The sequence below is a fragment of the Erpetoichthys calabaricus genome, chromosome 15 (genome assembly GCF_900747795.2).
Source record: "Erpetoichthys calabaricus chromosome 15, fErpCal1.3, whole genome shotgun sequence".
Classification (NCBI taxonomy): domain Eukaryota; kingdom Metazoa; phylum Chordata; class Cladistia; order Polypteriformes; family Polypteridae; genus Erpetoichthys; species Erpetoichthys calabaricus.
The window spans coordinates 24099523-24118459 of NC_041408.2; the positions used below are offsets into that span (position 1 = coordinate 24099523).

The 18937-nt window shown below is 38.1% G+C and overlaps 1 protein-coding gene across 10 annotated transcripts in view; it reads left to right on the top strand.

Annotated features, from left to right (window-relative positions):
- LOC114666049 (girdin-like) overlaps positions 1-18937 on the top strand; it is a 207154-nt gene that overhangs the window by 79067 nt on the left and 109150 nt on the right. For all 10 annotated transcript variants that reach the window (XM_051919663.1, XM_028820752.2, XM_028820762.2 and 7 more), the window contains exons 4-7: positions 2442-2511; positions 13886-13944; positions 16297-16380; positions 17620-17760. In XM_051919663.1, the coding sequence (XP_051775623.1) occupies positions 2442-2511; positions 13886-13944; positions 16297-16380; positions 17620-17760 (354 nt within the window). The remainder of the gene's footprint in view (positions 1-2441; positions 2512-13885; positions 13945-16296; positions 16381-17619; positions 17761-18937) is intronic.

Sequence of the window (18937 nt, forward strand, 5' to 3'; positions counted from 1 at the left end):
ATAGAGCCATAGTGGCAGCCAATTTTCAATGGAACCTGTCTTTATTTGGACACTAATGAGCATCACTCAGCTCAACTCTTTACTTGATTACACTGCTAGCTGTCATTTATTTCTTCGTCAAGTGATGCAAAATAAGTCCTGTTATAGCTTTCACTAAATCTTTCTGAATAAGCTCCGAATTTGCATTGAGCAAACCATATTTCTGATTGATCATTAATAAAGATCTTATCCCACAAAAAATTAATTTACACAGGTTGTGTTTCTGTAAAATGTTTCAGTTGCTAGAAATGTTTTAAATGGAATTAAAGTCCTTAAATATCTGATGACAGCACTCATTTTCTGTTATTTTTCTGGGAAGAATTTTGAATCTACAAGGAAAGTGCATGAACCAGTAAATGACAAATTCTTTTAAAAGTCAGTTAATCAAAAGATTGAGATCTGCCTTCAGGACAGGACTTGACCGCTATACTGGTGACTTTAAACTGGAGCCTACTTCTGGCAGCAGTGTGCATGAGGTCAAAACCAGCTCTGGGCTGGATGTATTTTCTCACAACAGGACAATTAAAACAAGTTCAAAAATAAAAAATAGTGAGAAATATGTAGCTTCTGTGAAATTTATTAATATCATAAACTGGAAAATCATATGAGGTTTTGTGTGTGCCCCACAAAATCGAACGGCATCAAACTTTGTTGGATTGCTGTTGATTAACTGTTTGCTTATATCTTCCATTTATTACTTACCATTTTAGTTCATAATTCACCATTTTCACTAAAAATAATGGTCTGAAACAAATTAAAAAATGGTCATACAATTTGGTGATTGACATCCTCCCACATGGCTGGATTGTATCCCAGCACCATTAGTCACAAAACAGGAATTTGACCCTGAAAGTGACACTAGTTAAACATTAACACTGAAGGTAAAAAGCTGAATGAACACATTTCAAGCTGTTGAATACATTTTATTCATTTCCCTTTGAGCTTGATTGCTTTGCCTTATTTACATTGGTGTACTGTATACTTGAATATTTACTTGATATAGCGTTTGTGACCTAAAAGAAAAATCGATTAAATGATAACAATGCCATGGCGGTACAGTGAATAGCATTGTCATCTCATAGCTCTTGGGTCTTTCTCAGTAGGAGCTACAACTCCCTCAGTGTGGACTTTGCATGTTCTTCTTTTATTCACATGAATTTTATTTAGAGATGGTTTTCCTTCACTTATCTAGAAAGAGATTTTATGGTTATTGGCTTCTCTGAATTGTTTTAAAAAAATCAGTATTTGTTTTCGTGTTAAAAATACACCATTCATTAACACTGATTCTGTGGTTCAAAATGATAAGGAATGATTTGAATAACAGAACTGTGTTTTCTCTATAATACATCAAATATGTTAGCGGCAGAAGTGAATCACAGAAAAGCACCATTTCTGTGCCTGCTAAATCAATATACTTCTTTGCTTAAAAAATGAAAATTAGCAAGAACTTAAATTGAGTTTTTGAGACCCATAAATGGATACTCCATCCAAGATTATATTTTTGTATTTTTTATATGTTACCACTTGTAGTTTGTAGTTGTGTCTAAAAAATTTTTTTAATGTCAAGTTTTCATGGAGAAAGTGCATAATGAAGATTCAGATTACGTGGGATGGTGACTAACTGGGGACAAACAATAAGTCTGTGCGTTTGAATAGAAGACAGGATTTTTGACCAATGAAAGAGGTGGAGTGGTGAATCTTCAATTCAAATGCACAGTATAATGGGAATGTGCCATTTCTGGATATCTTTTTTACACTGAGTTTTCTGGAAGTAAGTATTAATTATATTGTAGCAAAAGATGTATTCATTTTTCATGTTCTGAAAATACAGATAGATACCAGGCATATGGATTATGTGACATGAGTTATAATACATGAGAATTTTTTTCTTTTTTCCATGGCCATTTTCCACATCATTTTCCATTGTCTAGTGTTGGTCACTGTTCTGTCACATTCAATGTAAGTCTTTGTTCTGTATTTCTCCATGGCAACATGAGTTGCAAAAAAAAAAAAAATCTTTTTTTAGTAAAACCTACGGTATGTTGTTAATTTATCATTCTTATTATGAATCTTTAATAATCCAGCTTTTTAAGGTTTATTTTTTATTTAAAATACTCTAAGTTGCTAAATTTTACATACTAACCATTGATCTAGGTTTTGTACATTCAAGATATGATTGGTATGAAAAGGCTTAAGCATTTGAAACTATCACAGATACAGCAGGAGTACATAAAAGTACCTTAATCAAATTAGTAGAATATTTATAGGCTGAACAAATAATGTTGTAATATGCAAGTTGGATTATTCAATTTAATAAAATATGTAATATGATTTAATCTGAAATGCAATTAAGGAGAATTTCTATTGGTTCATTTTTCAATATATTTTTTTTCTCCCCATAGGATACTTTGCAACAGTTAATAATGATGCCTCTTCCCGATGTCCTTGTGCTGGGGCGGAATCCTCTGTCTGGTGAGTAGCCTTCAGTGATATATTTTTCTATGCTTCTAACTAGTGCTGGGCGGTATACCGGTTCATACCAAAAAACGTTTTTTATTTTTTTTATGATAAGGATTTTTCTTAAACCGCAACACCGGTTTAAATTGCCTAAACGACATTCGGAACGTGGCGCAGTGGGAAACTGTTCAAGTGGGGACCTTTTTCACTGCTACACCGCTAAACACAGATTTGTTGCACAGGGGCTCTTTTTCACTGCTACTCCACTAAATAGGTAGTGGTAGTGTAGGTATTGCACAGTGAAAATGGACAGAGAACATTCCGAAACTGAAGCTGACGATAAAGTTGAACATAATGACACAAAAGAACTTTTGTCGAAAAAAAGGAATCACGTCCGTTTCCTGGAGATACTTTGGTTTTAAAAGGTCGGATGTGGACCATTATGTTCAAATGTGTAAATACTTTTTCTATACTACTGGATAATACTGCAAGCCAAGTTGTACTTGTTTTATTTGTTTTCAATACAGTGTAATTTACCTGGGTACTGTATAATAGTGTGATGACATGTTGACTTTATTCTCGACATTTCCACTTTATTCTCATCATAAGCGTTGAGATTAAAGTCGACATGTTGACTTTATTCTCGAAATTTGTCATTAAAGTAGAACATCGTAAAATGAATATTAAATTTACTAGATTTTCTCAAACCCCGTCATAAGTTATATAGCACATTAAATGCTTTGTGTTAAGTGTTCCCCGAGCTTCTTAAACTGACTTCCTCTTGCACTAAGAGGAGGCGCCGGCAGTGATCGCCACACAGAATACATTCACTTCATGATATTCCTGCTCTTTGAACATTTAGAATGCTAAGATAAATACTTGATATAATTTTCATGGTGAAATGCATTAAAGCATGCATTAATCATGTGGGGGCACGGCGGCGTGGAGGTTGCACTGCTGCCTCACAGCAAGGGTGTCTCGGATGTACCCTGCCTTGCATTTGCATGTTTTTCTGGTGGGTTTACTCGGCGTGCTTCAGTTTCCTTTCAAAGTCATGTAGGATGTGGGGTTTTGTTATGCTATATTGACCCTGCTAGTGTATGTTTTGCTCGTATTCACCCTGCGATGTACTGGCAACTCGTTCAGGGATGGGCGCAACCCTGAATGGATGGCATAATTAAACATGTATAACGAAGATATTTTTAAAGTTCTGAACACTCTGTGGTCTAAGTTTATAACTAGTTTTAATTTCACAAAGACGTTTATCGTGTGGTGATTGGTTATGTGGAGAAAGAAAAAGGAAGGATAGGAACTGGGGTTTTGGTACGTCAGATAGAGACAGCACGCGTGCAATAAAGAAAGCCCGCTCAGAAGAACATGCATTGAATTCTGTGTTCGTGTCTCCGACCACCAGATCACAAACCCAACATTTACACAATATTTAAGTTAAACCTGTGCGATACCCATTCATACATCCAGTTTTTTGGAGCCTCGTCACACCTGCCATAAAGTTCTCTACACTGAACATACACCTGGGGACCCCTTACTGCGAGGGAGCAGCACTACCGCCTCACTACCGTGCATGTTTAATATCTGCTTTAATGCATTTCATCATGAAAATGATATCAAGTAGTTATCTTAGCATTCTAAATTTTCAGAAAGCAAGAATATAATGAAGTGAATGGATTCTGTGTGGTGATCGCTGTCTCATCTTAGTGCAGAGGAAGTCAGTTTAAGAAGCGTAGTGATTAACAACTGGGTCGGGGAACACTTGACACAAAGCATTTAATGTGCTGCATTAACTTACGACGGGGTTTGAGAAAATCTAGTAAATTAAACATTGATTTTAGGAAGAAGTTTAGTTTACAATATGAAGTAAACTATGAGAATAAAGTGGAAATGTCGACTTTTTTCTCGACATATAGTTTGTTTTTTTCTTCCGTGTCCGGATTTTTTTTTCTTCACCATGGCCCTAATATGATTCCGTAGGGCTATACCACAAATAGCATTATAAATGCAAGTTGCAGTCCGTATTAATGCAGTTTGCCTAAATGATGGTTTAGTTGGTAAAGATGTCATTACCAAGTTGCACTTGTTTTATTTTATTTTAATTTGGTGAATACTGTGTAGCCTTGAAGTAATAGTGCAACTATCAGTAATAATTCTATTATTTATTCTTATTGTTATTATTTATTAGTTTAAATATTATGCAGTTTAATGATGGTGAAGTTGTTTAAAAAGTCACTTTAACGTGTCAGTGGACAGAGATTGTTAACATTAACAGAAAGTGTAGTTGGTTTACAAAAAATATTTACTATTTATTCCTTTTCTAAGACATGTTCAGTGCAATACAACTTTTGACAAACACCTCTGGATATTTTACTAAGTCTAAATGCCTCTTTGGATGGTTGAAAATATGTTGTCAAAATGATAGTTTGTTTTTGCAAAATTTGTTCAATAAAAATGTTCTATATTTTGACTGCATCTGTCATTCAATGTGATTCCTTCTCTTCATTAGTGCCACCCCCTTGAAAACTATCACTTTATGGGGCCATGCAAACCTGTATTAATATTTGTGTGCACATTAAAATGTTTTTTTTGTACAATGTACAGTGCTCTTGACAGTGGAATAGGTTATTCTTAGCCAGTAATTGCAGTGGAAAATGTGGTTAGCATTCATTCATGCATGGGGAAAAAAATACCGTCGAATACCGTGAAACCGGGATAATTTTGAAAAATACTGTGATATAGAATTTTGGTCATACCGCCCACCCCTACTTCTAACATTTTATATTTCTAAGAGTAAATATTGTTTTCTAAACTAAACCATTATCTATGTAGTGATAGGATCCTATAATCCCTTACAAGATAATAGGTTGGGACACTTTTAATTATTCTTTGGCTCTGCTCCGTGTCTTTTTTTTTTTGCATTTTTTTCTTCCCAGTTGAAATTTGTGACTTGGAGAAATTCATATATTTTTTTATCTTTGATGATTCAAAATTGTTCTGAGTTTCTTAAAATTATTTTACATCTTGGCGCACCATCATCTTGCTTTTTCATGGGCATGACCATTTTAATTGATGCTTGTGTACTGTTGCTAACTTCATTGCTACCTTGTGACAGCAGGATGTCTCCGTATGTGATGTCACTGTTGTGACGGTACAAAAATCGTGCACTTCCTGGTTGTCCAAGATTCTGAATAAATTAAAGAAACCGTTTGTGGTGTGTCTATTGATTAAATGGCTTAGGAAATATTTGCCTGCATCTCCGACTTGATTTTTGGTATTGCAAATTGGGCTTGTTTCTTCACTTATCTTTAATTAGCAGAAGATGAATAAGAGAGTTAATTTCGGTCATAGAATTTTGTTTCACCTATCTCTTGGTCCGCGTTTACATTCTGTCTCTGCCTTTCTTCCTCTCTGACAGGATAAAAGTTCTAGAAACTGAAAAGGAATACACCGTATATAGATAGATGTACTGAGCCACAGCATTTTTTTGATGCTAAAACAAGGGCATCTAATATTTTAAGAAAACAATACAACTCATTAAGTATACAATGCCTTGTGTGGGCAGTCCATAGGACTTATTCCAGTTATGGTGCTGTTAACATTTGCATCTCACAGACTGACGCTAGTCATTTACAGACACTTCTACTTGGAACAGGGGTTACTGCTAATGCCATTCCCCATCTGTCTTTGGTGTCTCTTTAGGCCTCCTGATATGACACATCTCTGACCTTCAGCTGTCGTTTTTTGCAGGAGTGTCGGGCTGCAGGTTTTCGTTCCTGCCACTTTCTTAATTAGTAACCAGTTACAACTTCAAATGGGACATATTTCTTTTCCCTTAATTTTTATTTCACTTGCTTTTTGCCTTAACCAGCTACTGTAACTCTGGGGTCACAAACTCTGCTTCTCAAAGGCTACTGTTTTCACTTCTATCAGTTTCCTGATTAGAAGCCTATTCTTACTGTAAAAGAAACATGTTCTTTAATTCTATGGCTTGTAGGTACCACCGTTCTGCCACAACAAGGTATTTCCAAAACTGTGGGTTTTCTTTATTTTCTGAGAGCACTGTCAAAATTTTGTATTGGCCAGAGCATATCTCAGAAATTCACTTTTTTTCTTTTGTGATGTTTTTTATTGAGACAGATATGGTGGACCAGAAGGTTCAAATGTGATGAGTTATCTGGTTATGTGTTTCCTCCCTTTACAGCTAATTTTTTTTGGCTTTATTAAAGAGAAAATAAACCAAGGTTCTCAATCACAAAACAAGTCAAATAAAAAAGCGACTGAATCACATTTTCAGAAAATCACAAATTAGATCCACTGATTAGATAAACTTTATTAACGTCAGTTATCTTATCCAGAGATCTTGACAATACATTGTTCTTTTCTCTCTTGCTAAATTAACCCTAGCCTGAATGAATCTATTAATTTTTTACATACAAAATCTCTCATTTAAAGATTTACCAATGTTGTTTCTTGTCCTAGAGTGTGTATATAAACATAGGGAACTCCAGTCTCTGTATTACATCTTGCCTGAAGAAGGGGCCTGAGTTGCCTCGAAAGCTTGCATATTGTAATCTTTCTAGTTAGCCAATAAAAGGTGTCATTTTGCTTGGCTTTTCTCTACATTAACGTCATAAGGAAATTCAGATGGAGCAGCAGAAACACAAAAAACAAGGATGCATTCTCAAAGGACAAATAATACAACCAATTACTCATCCATCCATCCATTATCCATCCAACTACAGGGTTATGGGGGTCTGCTGGAGCCAATCCCAGCCAACACAGGGCGCAAGGCAGGAAACAAACCCTGGGTAGGGCACCAGCCCACTGCAGGCCGCACACACACACACACCAAGCACACACTAGGGACAATTTTAGAATCACCAATGCACCTAACCTGCATGTCTTTGGACTGTGGGAGGAAACCGGAGCACCCGGAAGAAACCCACGCAGACACGGAGAGAACATGCAAACTCCACGCAGGGAGGACCCGGGAAGCAAACCCGGTCTCCTAACTGCGAGGCAGCAGCGCTACCCACTGCTCCACCATGCCGCCCTACCAATTAATCAATCAATTGATAAATAAATAAAAATACATGCATATTGTACATATATTTCAAAAATATTACAACAAGTATATTGGGAGGAAGCATTGAGTTGCTTGATAGCAACAATGGGTTGAAAAGACCCTCAGAGGTGCTTCTTGGCACACCATGGTGGAATGAGCCTGTGGCTAAAAGTGCTCCAAGATGGCATACAGTTTTGCCAGCGTTCTTTTCCACAACAGCTTCCCGTGTGTCCAGGGTTCAACCTGTGATGGCACAGGCTTTCCTGATAAGTTTGTTTAGGCATTGTGTTTCTTTTGAGCTTAGATTGCTTATCCAGGACACCACAGCGTAGAACGCCACACTGGCTACTATGGACTGACAGAACATATTCAGCAGCTTGCTGCACACATCAAAAGACCTGAGTCTCCTCAGAAAGTCCAGTCTGCTCTGACTCTTCTTGTACAGCACCACTGTGTTGTCAGACCAGTCCAGTTTGCTGTTTATACAAACACAGAGGTACTTGTAGCTCTGTACCACTTCCACGTCCTCCCCCTGAATGGGGAGTGGTCTCAGAGACTCTTTGGCATGTTGTATAACAGTTTAACGTGAACAGTTTGGTGGGCCTGAATGCTTTTTATAGGCACTGTAGTTCAACATTCTAACTGGGTTTCTGAGCTTGTTGTTGAACCGAGCTTTGGTCTACCAAGAAGACAGTACAAAATTAGATGATTGGTAGGCTTGGCACGGTTGTGGAAAAACAACCCAAATGGCATGGAAAAGCAAAACTCGCTTAGCAGGGGTGGGTGTAATCTTTAGTCACAGTTTAGAAACTATTAGGCAAGACATTTAATTAACTCGTGAGCTCGACAAGAATTACAAATCAGCTTCTGCTTAAGAAGCTGATGGCAATGAGAGTCTCTATCTTTACAGTTTCAACAGGATTAAGTATAATAGCCCTGCCTTGTTTGATTCAGCCAGGACAGTCTTCTCTACAGTAACAGTCTAGATGCACGTTTGCAGAGGTTCTTTATTAATCAGTCATCAAAAGCATGTCAGAGTGCTTTACATAAATAGTACTTTACAACGTATGTGTTCTGTTACTGGGCATGAGGACAAGTTAGGTGATTGATAGGAAGTAAACTAAATGTGTTATTTGAACCCTGTTAGTTTCTAGAAATTATAGTATTTGTCAATAGGCTCCACTGATCTTAAGAACTATTAGCTGGTAAAGTTCTTCCTTTTCATGCTTAATTTGAAGTAAATAAAAGAAGTCCAGAGGTTTTAAGAACACAGTTTTTCAATTACCCGTAGCATATATACTCGATCAATTTAATGACTTTGTTGTTTCTTATTTTGTGCCATTATATTGCAACAAAGGTTGTTTAAAAAAGTCTATTTTAAGTAAAAATTTCCTGGACATTATACTAGCGCATTGCAATAACAAATCTTTTTTTTTTTGTTTTGCAAAACTTAACTTATTTACAAGACACGTTTAGTTGTCTGTGTCAAAAGGCATTAGAAAGATTCTATTTCATGTTCTTTCTAATGCCTTTTGACACAGACAACTAAATGTGTCTTGCAAATAAGTTAAGTTTTGCAAAACAAAAAAAAAAGGTTTGTTATTGTAATGCGATAGTATAATGTCCAGGAAATTTTTACTTAAAATAGACTTTTTTAAACAACCTTTGTTGCAATATAATGGCACAAAATAAGAAATGATCAACCCAGCCACAGGGGATGCACAAACCAGTGTGTTTCTTCGTGCCGGTCCCAAGCCCGGATAAATGGGGAGGGTTACGTCAGGAAGGGCATCCGGTGCAAAATTTTGCCAAATCAATACGCGGACAACAATACAAATTTCTATACCGGATCGGTCGAGCCCCGGTTTAACAACGACCACCACCAGTACTGTTAGCCAACACGGTGCTGGCGGAAATTGGGCTACTGTTGGCCTAAGAAGTGGGGGGAGACGTGTCCGGAGGCAGGAGGAGAGGAGGAAAGTAAAGAGTGGAACTGAGGGTAGGAACTTTGAATGTTGGCAGTATGACTGGTAAGGGGAGAGAGTTAGCAGATATAAAGGAGAGAAAGAAGGTTGATATATTGTGCGTTCAAGAGACTAAATGGAAGGGGAGTAAGGCCAGGTGTATTGGAGGTGGATTCAAATTGTTCTATCATGGTGTGGATGGGAGGAAAAGTGAGGTAGGGGTTATTCTGAAGGAACAGTATGTCAAGAGTGTTTTGGAGGTGAAGAGGGTGTCAGGCAGAGTAATGATAATGAAGCTGGAAATTGGAGGTGTGATGATGAATGTTGCTAGTGCATATGCACCGCAAGTTGTGTGTGCAATGGGTGAGACAGAAGATTTTTGGAGTGAGTTGGATGAAGTGATGAACAGTGTACCCAAGGGACAGAAAGTGGTGATTGGAGTGGATTTCAATGGGCATGTTGGTGAAGGGAACAATGGAGATGAGGAGGTGATGGGTAGGTATGGTGTCAAGGAGAGGAATGAAGAAGGTCAGAGGATAGTGGATTTTTCCAAAAGGATGGACATGGCTGTGGTGAATATGTATTTTAAGAAGAGGGAGGAACATAGGGTTACATACAAGAGTGGAGGAAGATGCACACAGGTAGGTTACATGCTATGTAGAAGAGTTTATCTGAAGAGATTGAAGACTGCACAGTGGTGGCAGGGGAAAGTGTAGTTAAGCAGCATAGGATGGTGGTCTGTAGGTTGACGTTGGAGATCAAGAAGAGGAAGAGAGTGAGGGCATAGCCAAGGATCAAATGGTGGAAGTTGAAAAAGGAAGACTGCAAGGTTGAGTTTAGGGAGGAGGTGAGACAGGCACTGGGTGGCAGTGAAGAGTTACCAGACAGTTGGGAAACTACAGCAGATGTAGTAAGGGTGACGGCAAGAAGGGTGCTTGGCATGCCATCTGGAAAGAAGAAGAAGGAAAAGGAAACCTGGTGGTGGAATGAGGAAATACAGGAGAGTATACACTGGAAGAGGATGGCAAAGAAGAAGTGGGATAGTCAGAGAGATGCAGAAAGTAGATAAGGCGCAAGGTGAAGAGAGAGGTGGCGAAGGCTAAAGAAAAGGCGTATGATGAGTTGTATGAGAGGTTGGACACTAAGGAGGGAGAAAAGGACCTGTACCGATTGGCTAGACAGAGGGACCGAGCTGGGAAAGATGTACAGCAGGTTAGGGTGATAAAGGATAAAGATAGAAACGTACTCACAAGCGAGGAGAGTATGTTGAGCAGATGGAAAGACTACTTTGAGAGGCTGATGAATGAAGAGAACGAGAGAGAGAAGAGGTTGGATGATGTGGAGATAGTGAACCATGAAGTGCAACGGATTAGCAAGGAGAAAGTAAGGACAGCTATGAAGAGGATCAAAAATGGAAAGGCCACTGGTCCAGATGACATACCTGTGGCAGCGTGGAGGTATTTAGAAGAGATGACAGTGGAGTTCTTAACCAGATTGTTTAATGGAATCTTGGAAAGTGAGAGGATGCCTGAGGAGTGGAGAAGAAGTGTACTGGTGCCGATATTTAAGAATAAGGGGGATGTGCAGGACTGCAGTAACTACAGGGGAATAAAATTGATGAGCCACAGCATGAAGTTATGGGAAAAAGTAGTGGAAGCTAGGTTAAGAAGTGAGGTGATGTTTAGTGAGCAGCAGTATGGTTTCATGCCAAGAAAGAGCACCACAGATGCAATGTTTGCTCTGAGGATGTTGATGGAGACGTTTAGAGAAGGCCAGAAGGAGTTGCATTGCGTCTTTGTAGACCTGGAGAAAGCATATGACAGGGTGCGTCAAGAGGAGCTGTGGTATTGTATGAGGAAGTCGGGAGTGGCAGAGAAGTACGTAAGAGTTGTACAGGATATGTACAAGGGAAGTGTGACCGTGGTAAGGTCTGCGGTAGGAGTGACGGATGCATTCAAGTTGGAGGTGGGATTACATCAGCGATCGGCTCTGAGCCCTTTCTTATTTGCAATGGTGATGTACAGGTTGACAAACGAGATTAGACAGGAGTCCCCGTGGACTATGATGTTTGCTGATGACATTGTGATCTGTAGTGATAGTAGGGAGCAGGTTGAGGAGATGCTGGAGAGGTGGAGATATGTTCTAGAGAGTAGAGGAATGAAGGTCATTAGGAACAAGATGGAATACATGTGTGTACATGAGAGGGAGGTCTGTGGAATGGTGAGGATGCAAGGAGTAGAGTTGGTGAAGGAGGATGAGTTTAAATACTTGGGATCAACAGTACACAGTAATGGGGATTGTGGAAGAGTGGTGAAAAAGAGAGTGCAGGCAGGGTGGAATGGGTGGAGAAGAGTGTCAGGAGTAATTTGTGACAGATGGGTATCAGTGAGAGTGAAAGGGAAGGTCTACAGGATGGTAGTAAGGCCAGCTATGTTATATGGGTTGGAGACGGTGGCACTGACCAGAAAGCAGGAGACAGAGGTGGAAATATCAGAGTTTAAGATGCTAAGATTTGCGCTGGGTGTGATGAGGATGGATAGGATTAGAAATGAGTACATTAGAGGGTCAGCTCAAGTTGGACGGTTGGGAGACAAAGTCAGAGAGGCGAGATTGCGTTGGTTTGGACATGTGTAGAGGAGAGATGCTGGGTATATTGGGAGAAGGATGCTAAGGCTAGAGCTGCCAGGGAAGAGGAAATGGGAAGGCCTAAGTGAAGGTTTATGGATGTGGTGAGAGAGGACATGCAGGTGATGGGTTTAACAGAGCAAGATGCAGAGGACAGAAAGATATATGGAAGAAGTTGACCTGCTGTGGCAGCCCCTAACGGGAGCAGCCGAAAGAAGAAGATGATATAAGAAACAATCCTGATCAATTGCCAAGATGCCTGAACAAAGCAACGCTGATAATGAATAGTGATAGTGACATCTCACAAATGGCTTGGAATTGTCAAAGCACTACAGCCTGTAGAGTTCATCAGAGAAAGATGCAATAAAAACAAAATATTCAGTGTGGAGCAAAAACACCTAGTTACTAAGCGAGGTCAGAGGAGAACGACCTGGCTTGTTGAAGCTAACAGAAAGGCCACAAATACTCAGGTAACAGCTCTTTACAACAGCATTGTGCAGAAGGGTATTTCTGAATGCACGGCACACTGGACTTTTGGCTACAACTGCAGAAAACCATATTGTCAGTTAAGACCAGGAAGATGAGTCTGCAGGGGCAAGTGATCATAGATCCATCCTGCCTTGTGTTAGTCTTACAGGCTGATGTTGGTAATGAAATGATGTATGAAGTGTATTCAGCGTGCACATTAGGTTTTTAATACCAGTTGAGCTTCATGTGAGTGCCACAGGGTGCTTAAGCATCATAGCTGAAGTTGAAACAATAACCATCCATCCATCCACTTTCCAACCCGCTGAATCCGAACAGGGTCACGGGGGTCTGCTGGAGCCAATCCCAGCCAACACAGGGCACAAGGCAGGAAACAATCCTGGGCAGGGTGCCAACCCACCGCAGAACACACACAAACACATCCACACACCAAGCACACACTAGGGCCAATGTAGAATCGCCAATCCACCTAACCTGCATGTCTTTGGACTGTGGGAGGAAACCGGAGCCCCCAGAGGAAACCCACGCAGACACTGGGAGAACATGCAAACTCCACGCAGGGAGGACCCGGGAATCGAACCCAGGTCCCCAGATCTCCCAACTGCGAGGCAGCAGCGCTACCCACTGCGCCACCGTGCCGCCCGAAACAATAACCAATTGTGAAAATTTGTACTTGCCTTTGTAGTACACAGACTGTGTGACAGCCTTCACAGCTGGGCACCTACCTACAGGAGAGTAGGTAAAACTCTTATGTGGTGTAATTTCTAATGAATATGATAAAATATAGAACCTTCTAAGCTTAACTGTGCAAGAAAGAATTAATTATACTTGAAAGCTAGGTAATATGTACCTTTATGCATATTGAATATAAGTCGAGGGATTTAATATTTTTTTATTTTACTGTATGCTTACACGGACAACATACGAGTGCTTCCACCTAGGAAACAAACCTCCAGTTACAGTATTGGCCTTTGGGATTGTTTTTTATTTACTCAACCATCTCTCCTTTTTCTGAACCCATTTTTCATTTGAGGGTCACAGAGAGCTGGGCCTGTCCCACCAGCATCAGGCACAAGGCTGAACGCTTGCATACACAAACGCATTAGCCCAGCTCTGTACCAGAGGCAGAATATTCTTCAGGAAATCTCATTAGCGCAAATTTTCTTCGGCTTTTATTTTTAAGAACATTCTGTTAGTTGTAAGACTTCATATAAATCACTCATATATTATTTTTCAGAACAAGGTCTGGATGAAATGAAGAAACTGCTGCTGCTTTTACTTGGTTGTGCAGTTCAGGTGAGTTATGTTACTTAAGGTGACCTGTCAGTCTTCTAAATTGTTTACATGGACAGTAAATAACCAACTTTAAAAATCTGTTATTCCAGAAGAATATGCATCCACATATGCATTGTTTTCTGATACATATTTCTTGTATGCTGTGTTTATATATAGGAAGCTTATCTCAGCATTCATCATTCATTTTGGAGAAATACAATTTTATTTTACATTGCATATTTAGAATACTGTATGTCATTGAAAAAGTGAAATATTAAATGACTAGTTGTCAAAATTTTAAATTGAGTTATTTATATATAGTAAATCTAAATTGGTATGATTTTTCAGACTTATTCATCATTGTCAGAATGATTCAGAAACTTTTCTTGAAACTGGATTAAAAAATACTTGCATACAGGATTCTCCAGATTAGAGTAAAAGTAGTCAGAATTAATCCAATGTGTACAAAAACAAAGTTGCTAATGACAGATAAAAGAAGAGTAAGGAATATAGCTCAAAATTAACAAAAGATTACACAAATCCATAGACCTCTATGTGGGAGTAGCAGGACCCACAAAATTCAGAGTTTCTTCAGTTCTTCTCTACTCTGTTTTCTTTAAAGATGTGGCTACACTACTTTTATACTAATGAGTCTTTTCTCTACTTCATCTCTCAAGTTTACGGAAGTTCATGCAGACAAGGAGATAACTCTGTGTCGCACATGAAGGGTATAGTTCAGGTTACAGCCAGAAACATTTATTGGAGTTACAGGGTGCCAAGTAATATCCAGAGGCAGCCAGGCTTTTTATCAGTCTTAGAGGTCCATAGTTTCTTTAGGACCCCGAGTGCTGATCATTAATAAATGTGTCATATATCCATATTTGCTGACAGGCTGTCTGACATCCTCCATAAAGTGTACAATTCCAGCAACCTTAATTTAGGATTTTGCAAGTGTCTACTGGTTTCAGTTGATAGATTTTATGTCCTTTATGTATGCCACTGTTCTTCCTTATATCAGGGGCTTCATGGAATTTACTTCTGGCTACACTCCTAAATGTTTAGGGCATGTTTTCCCATACTGGTCACATTTAACTAAATTGTTCAATTTTTGTACATTCCTACGGTTTGTGTCTTCCATTGCCCAATACCATCTTTTTGTACCACTGCCTCTAGCAACAATATAACAACCTTTCATATTATGCTTAATATATTGTACTAGGGGGTTTGCCCCCTGCTTGCTTCGCTCACCAACCCCCCTGGCCTGTGCAACACAGCAGCCACTTTGCATCTCTGCCGCTTGCGTTGTGAAGAGGGGAGCTGAACGCACCCCAAGGAGACGCGGTCGCTCCTCCGAAACCCCCTCTTAAACGGTGATACAATGGGAAACAAATACAGATTTTTTTTTTTTTTTTTTACCTCCTCTTTGCTCGATCAGCTGCTGGCTTGCTGCTGCCGCTGTGCCGCATGATCTGCATCTCGCACGGCACTTCGAACATTTAAAACCCTGTACAGCAGCTGTCCTACTCTTTGTCTTTTATTTCCGGCCCCGACCATGCTTAAATCTCTTGGCACAAAGTCTCGTCTTGTGGGACGTGAGTTCTTGATATTTTTCAGTTTATAATTTAAAAACTGAATAAGAATCTGAAAATCTAACAACATCACAGTAAAGTTCGATAAATTCTGAAAAGAATAATACCAAACATATATATGTAGGTTTTAAAATAAGCCCAAATTAAAGCGTGACAAAAAACGTGACATAAAAACGTGACATAAAATCGTTGCACTTTTAGGCTTAGGATTTTATAAATATAGAGTAGAAGTAGATTTTGTTTTCATTTCTTTAATTTAGTATCATTTTTTTCTTTCATGCTTGGTACTGTATTTAGTTTTTGAAAGTTTTCAATCTATCTTTTATGGTGCCATCCACATTTTTTCAGTAATATTCAGTGGTTAAAAGTATAAATGTATAGAATATCACAGAAGGATAGAAAAATTAAACTGTATATTCTATGTCTTGAGATATATTTGTAAAACATATCAAATAGTTGCAGACATTCAAAGTAAATAGGGAGTAGCATATTAAAGTAAAATTACTTTCTTTTATGAATGAGAAAACGTTTTTAATGTTGGCATTCTGATGCTACCAATCAGCTCTCCTTATTGTTAATGTTGCATGCTGTTTATAACAGGGGATTCAATGAGTAATTTTAAATAAATACAACAAGGGATGAAATATAAAGCACCATTATTTGAGAAAATTAGTAAAATATGTGTTATTCAGAAGCAAATGCTGTTAAGTGTTTACTTACATGTTCTCTGTTTAAAATAAGAAGAGAAAAAATGAATATGTTAATTTTTTTTTCACTATTTTAGTGTGAGAAAAAAGAAGAGTATATTGAAAAAATTCAGACGTTGGACTTTGACACGAAAGCTGCAATTGCATCTCACATCCAAGAGGTATTTAAAAGTGTGCATTTTGAAAAATGTATTTATAGATTTTGTTTATTATAGATAGTAAAACAATATTGTTAACATGAAAATTTGTCAATTTTTACACTCACACTAATAGACAGGACAGTGGTGGTCAAAGTAAGCAGTTGCAAAATAAGAAAACGAGGCTTTCGTGGGCCAGAAATCATCACCAGTCTCAATATAGAATAAATACAAAATTGGTGATATAGGTGGTACACAGCTCCAGCACCTACAGTATCATGTAAGCTGCTGATTCTATGAAACTTATACTCCTGATTCTGTGTGGTTTTAGGTCTACCAGACCAGTTCCTCTCAGAGTTTCCTCCGGTTTTTGAGTTCTTTTTAATGGTGTTGGAAACTGTACACATGGGCTTTCTTTGGAATTATCTTAAAGGAAATACCTGCACTTTTAAGTATTGTAATGTTCTGTTTGTCTTCCATTGTTGCCTGCCTATTTCTTGCCATTATGATGGCAACATGCAGTGCAATGTATATTGTCCAAAAATGCTTAAGAGGGCGTAGCAACATAGACAGAGGGTTTGTAAGTAATCAACAAAACTTGGGGCACCTGTAGGAATTGTTGACATCAGCTTTCAATGTTTAATCAACTTCCACTGCAGAAAAGCTGTCAGTTTACCCCATTACTTGTTCGATGAACAATCCTTTTTAAATAACTCCGACAATTTATTTTCCAGTTTATGGTAACTTTTTTTTTTTTAAAAAAACCTCTGGCAGTGTACCACTTACTTCTAGACCTTTATTAGGTTATTTTCAATACAAACTAGAAAAATGGGTGTAAAACGTTTGACCATTAAAGTGTGCGTGTATTATGTGTATATATGTGGGAATGTATGTACGCGTGTGTGTGTGTATAATACTTATAAAGTATATATATATATATATATATATATATATATATATATATATATATATATATATATATATATATATATATAATATGATGTATGACAGAGCAGTGTATAGTAAATTGTGCCTATAATATATTATTGAATGTACACTTTCTAGCATTTTTATTGATGGATACATAAGAATGAAAGTAATAAAGTATCTCGAAACATGTGGAAAATGTGGTAAAACTGTTGGGGGGGGGGGAAGTAGCATGGAAAATCATATCTATTGAATGCACTTAATCGTACAGTTAAAAGACAGATAGGAGAGCCTTGATTATTGTTACAGAAAATAAAGTTGTTCTTATTTTCACAGGTTACGCATAATCAGGAGAATGTATTTGACCTGCAGTGGATGGAGGTGACTGATTTGTCCCATGAAGACCTTGACTCGCTTTTAAGGAATATGGCATTTCATTTAAAACGACTCGTAGATGAGAGAGATGAATGTGCTGAGGTATGCAGGAAACAAAAGCATACAAAAAAAAATGTATAAAAAATATGTGCATGTTTGTGTGTATGTAAATATACAGTATAACTATTTGTGCATGTTTGCACATGCAGTATGGTTATATATATTTCTGAATGTAAATATGTGTGTATATGGTATATAAAATTAAGACATGCAGGTTAGGTGGATTGGCTCTGATAAACTGGCCCTAGCATTTGCGTGTGTGTGTGTGTGTGTGTGTGTGTGTGTGTGTGTGTGTGTGTATGTGTTCACCCTGCAATGGCCTGGCACACTGTTCAGGGATTGGTCCTGCATTGCACCCTGTGCTTGCTGTGAGGTGCTTCAGCTTCGCTGTGACCCTGCTCAAGATAAAATGGTGTTAGAAGTAGGTTGATGGATGGATATGTTAATTACTGTAAGTTTCATGTTGTACTATAGATACTATTTTAACTGACAAACAAGTACTATTTGTAGGATATAGTAAAGTCTGATAGACCGCTAAACCAAGTTAACTAAATATTTCACAAGGATCACTCAGGTTCAGATTGGTATGAATAGAGTAATACCTTATGGCAATAATATTTTTTTGTTTAGAAGTCTGGTTTATTGTATTCTATTTGATTTTGATTTATGTTTTTACAATTACAGCTTAAAAAAAGGATCTCAACATGTCACCACTTGGTTTTATGGTCACTATTGTAACCAAATACTTGCTTTTTATGCTCTGACAAATAACATTATAAATCATTTGAGAAGACCCAAAAATGGAAGGAATATTTAAAAAGACCCCCAACGTTTACAGATGATGATATGAAGTGTGTGGACAACAGTGGTTAAGACTGGCTCCTTGTATCTTCAGGAGACTGGATTCAAATGCTGGACATGCTACTTTCCATGTGGAATTTTCTCTTTCTCCGTATGTTTGTGAGGCCTTTTCTCCCAATTCTCTGAGGTTATTTGGTAAACTAGTAGAGTATGAGTGTGCGTGGACTTATGTGAGATAGTTTATTCCTGTCTTATGCCCATTGATGATGACTCCCTGTGGCCCTGAATTGGTTTGATGCATTTTTTAAGTAATAAATCTGCCATATTATACCTCAGTGATCAGTGCCTTCAGTCTACTCACCCTTAGGTGAGTTTTTATCCTGATCAAAAACCAGTAAAATAAGCTTTTAAAAAATTC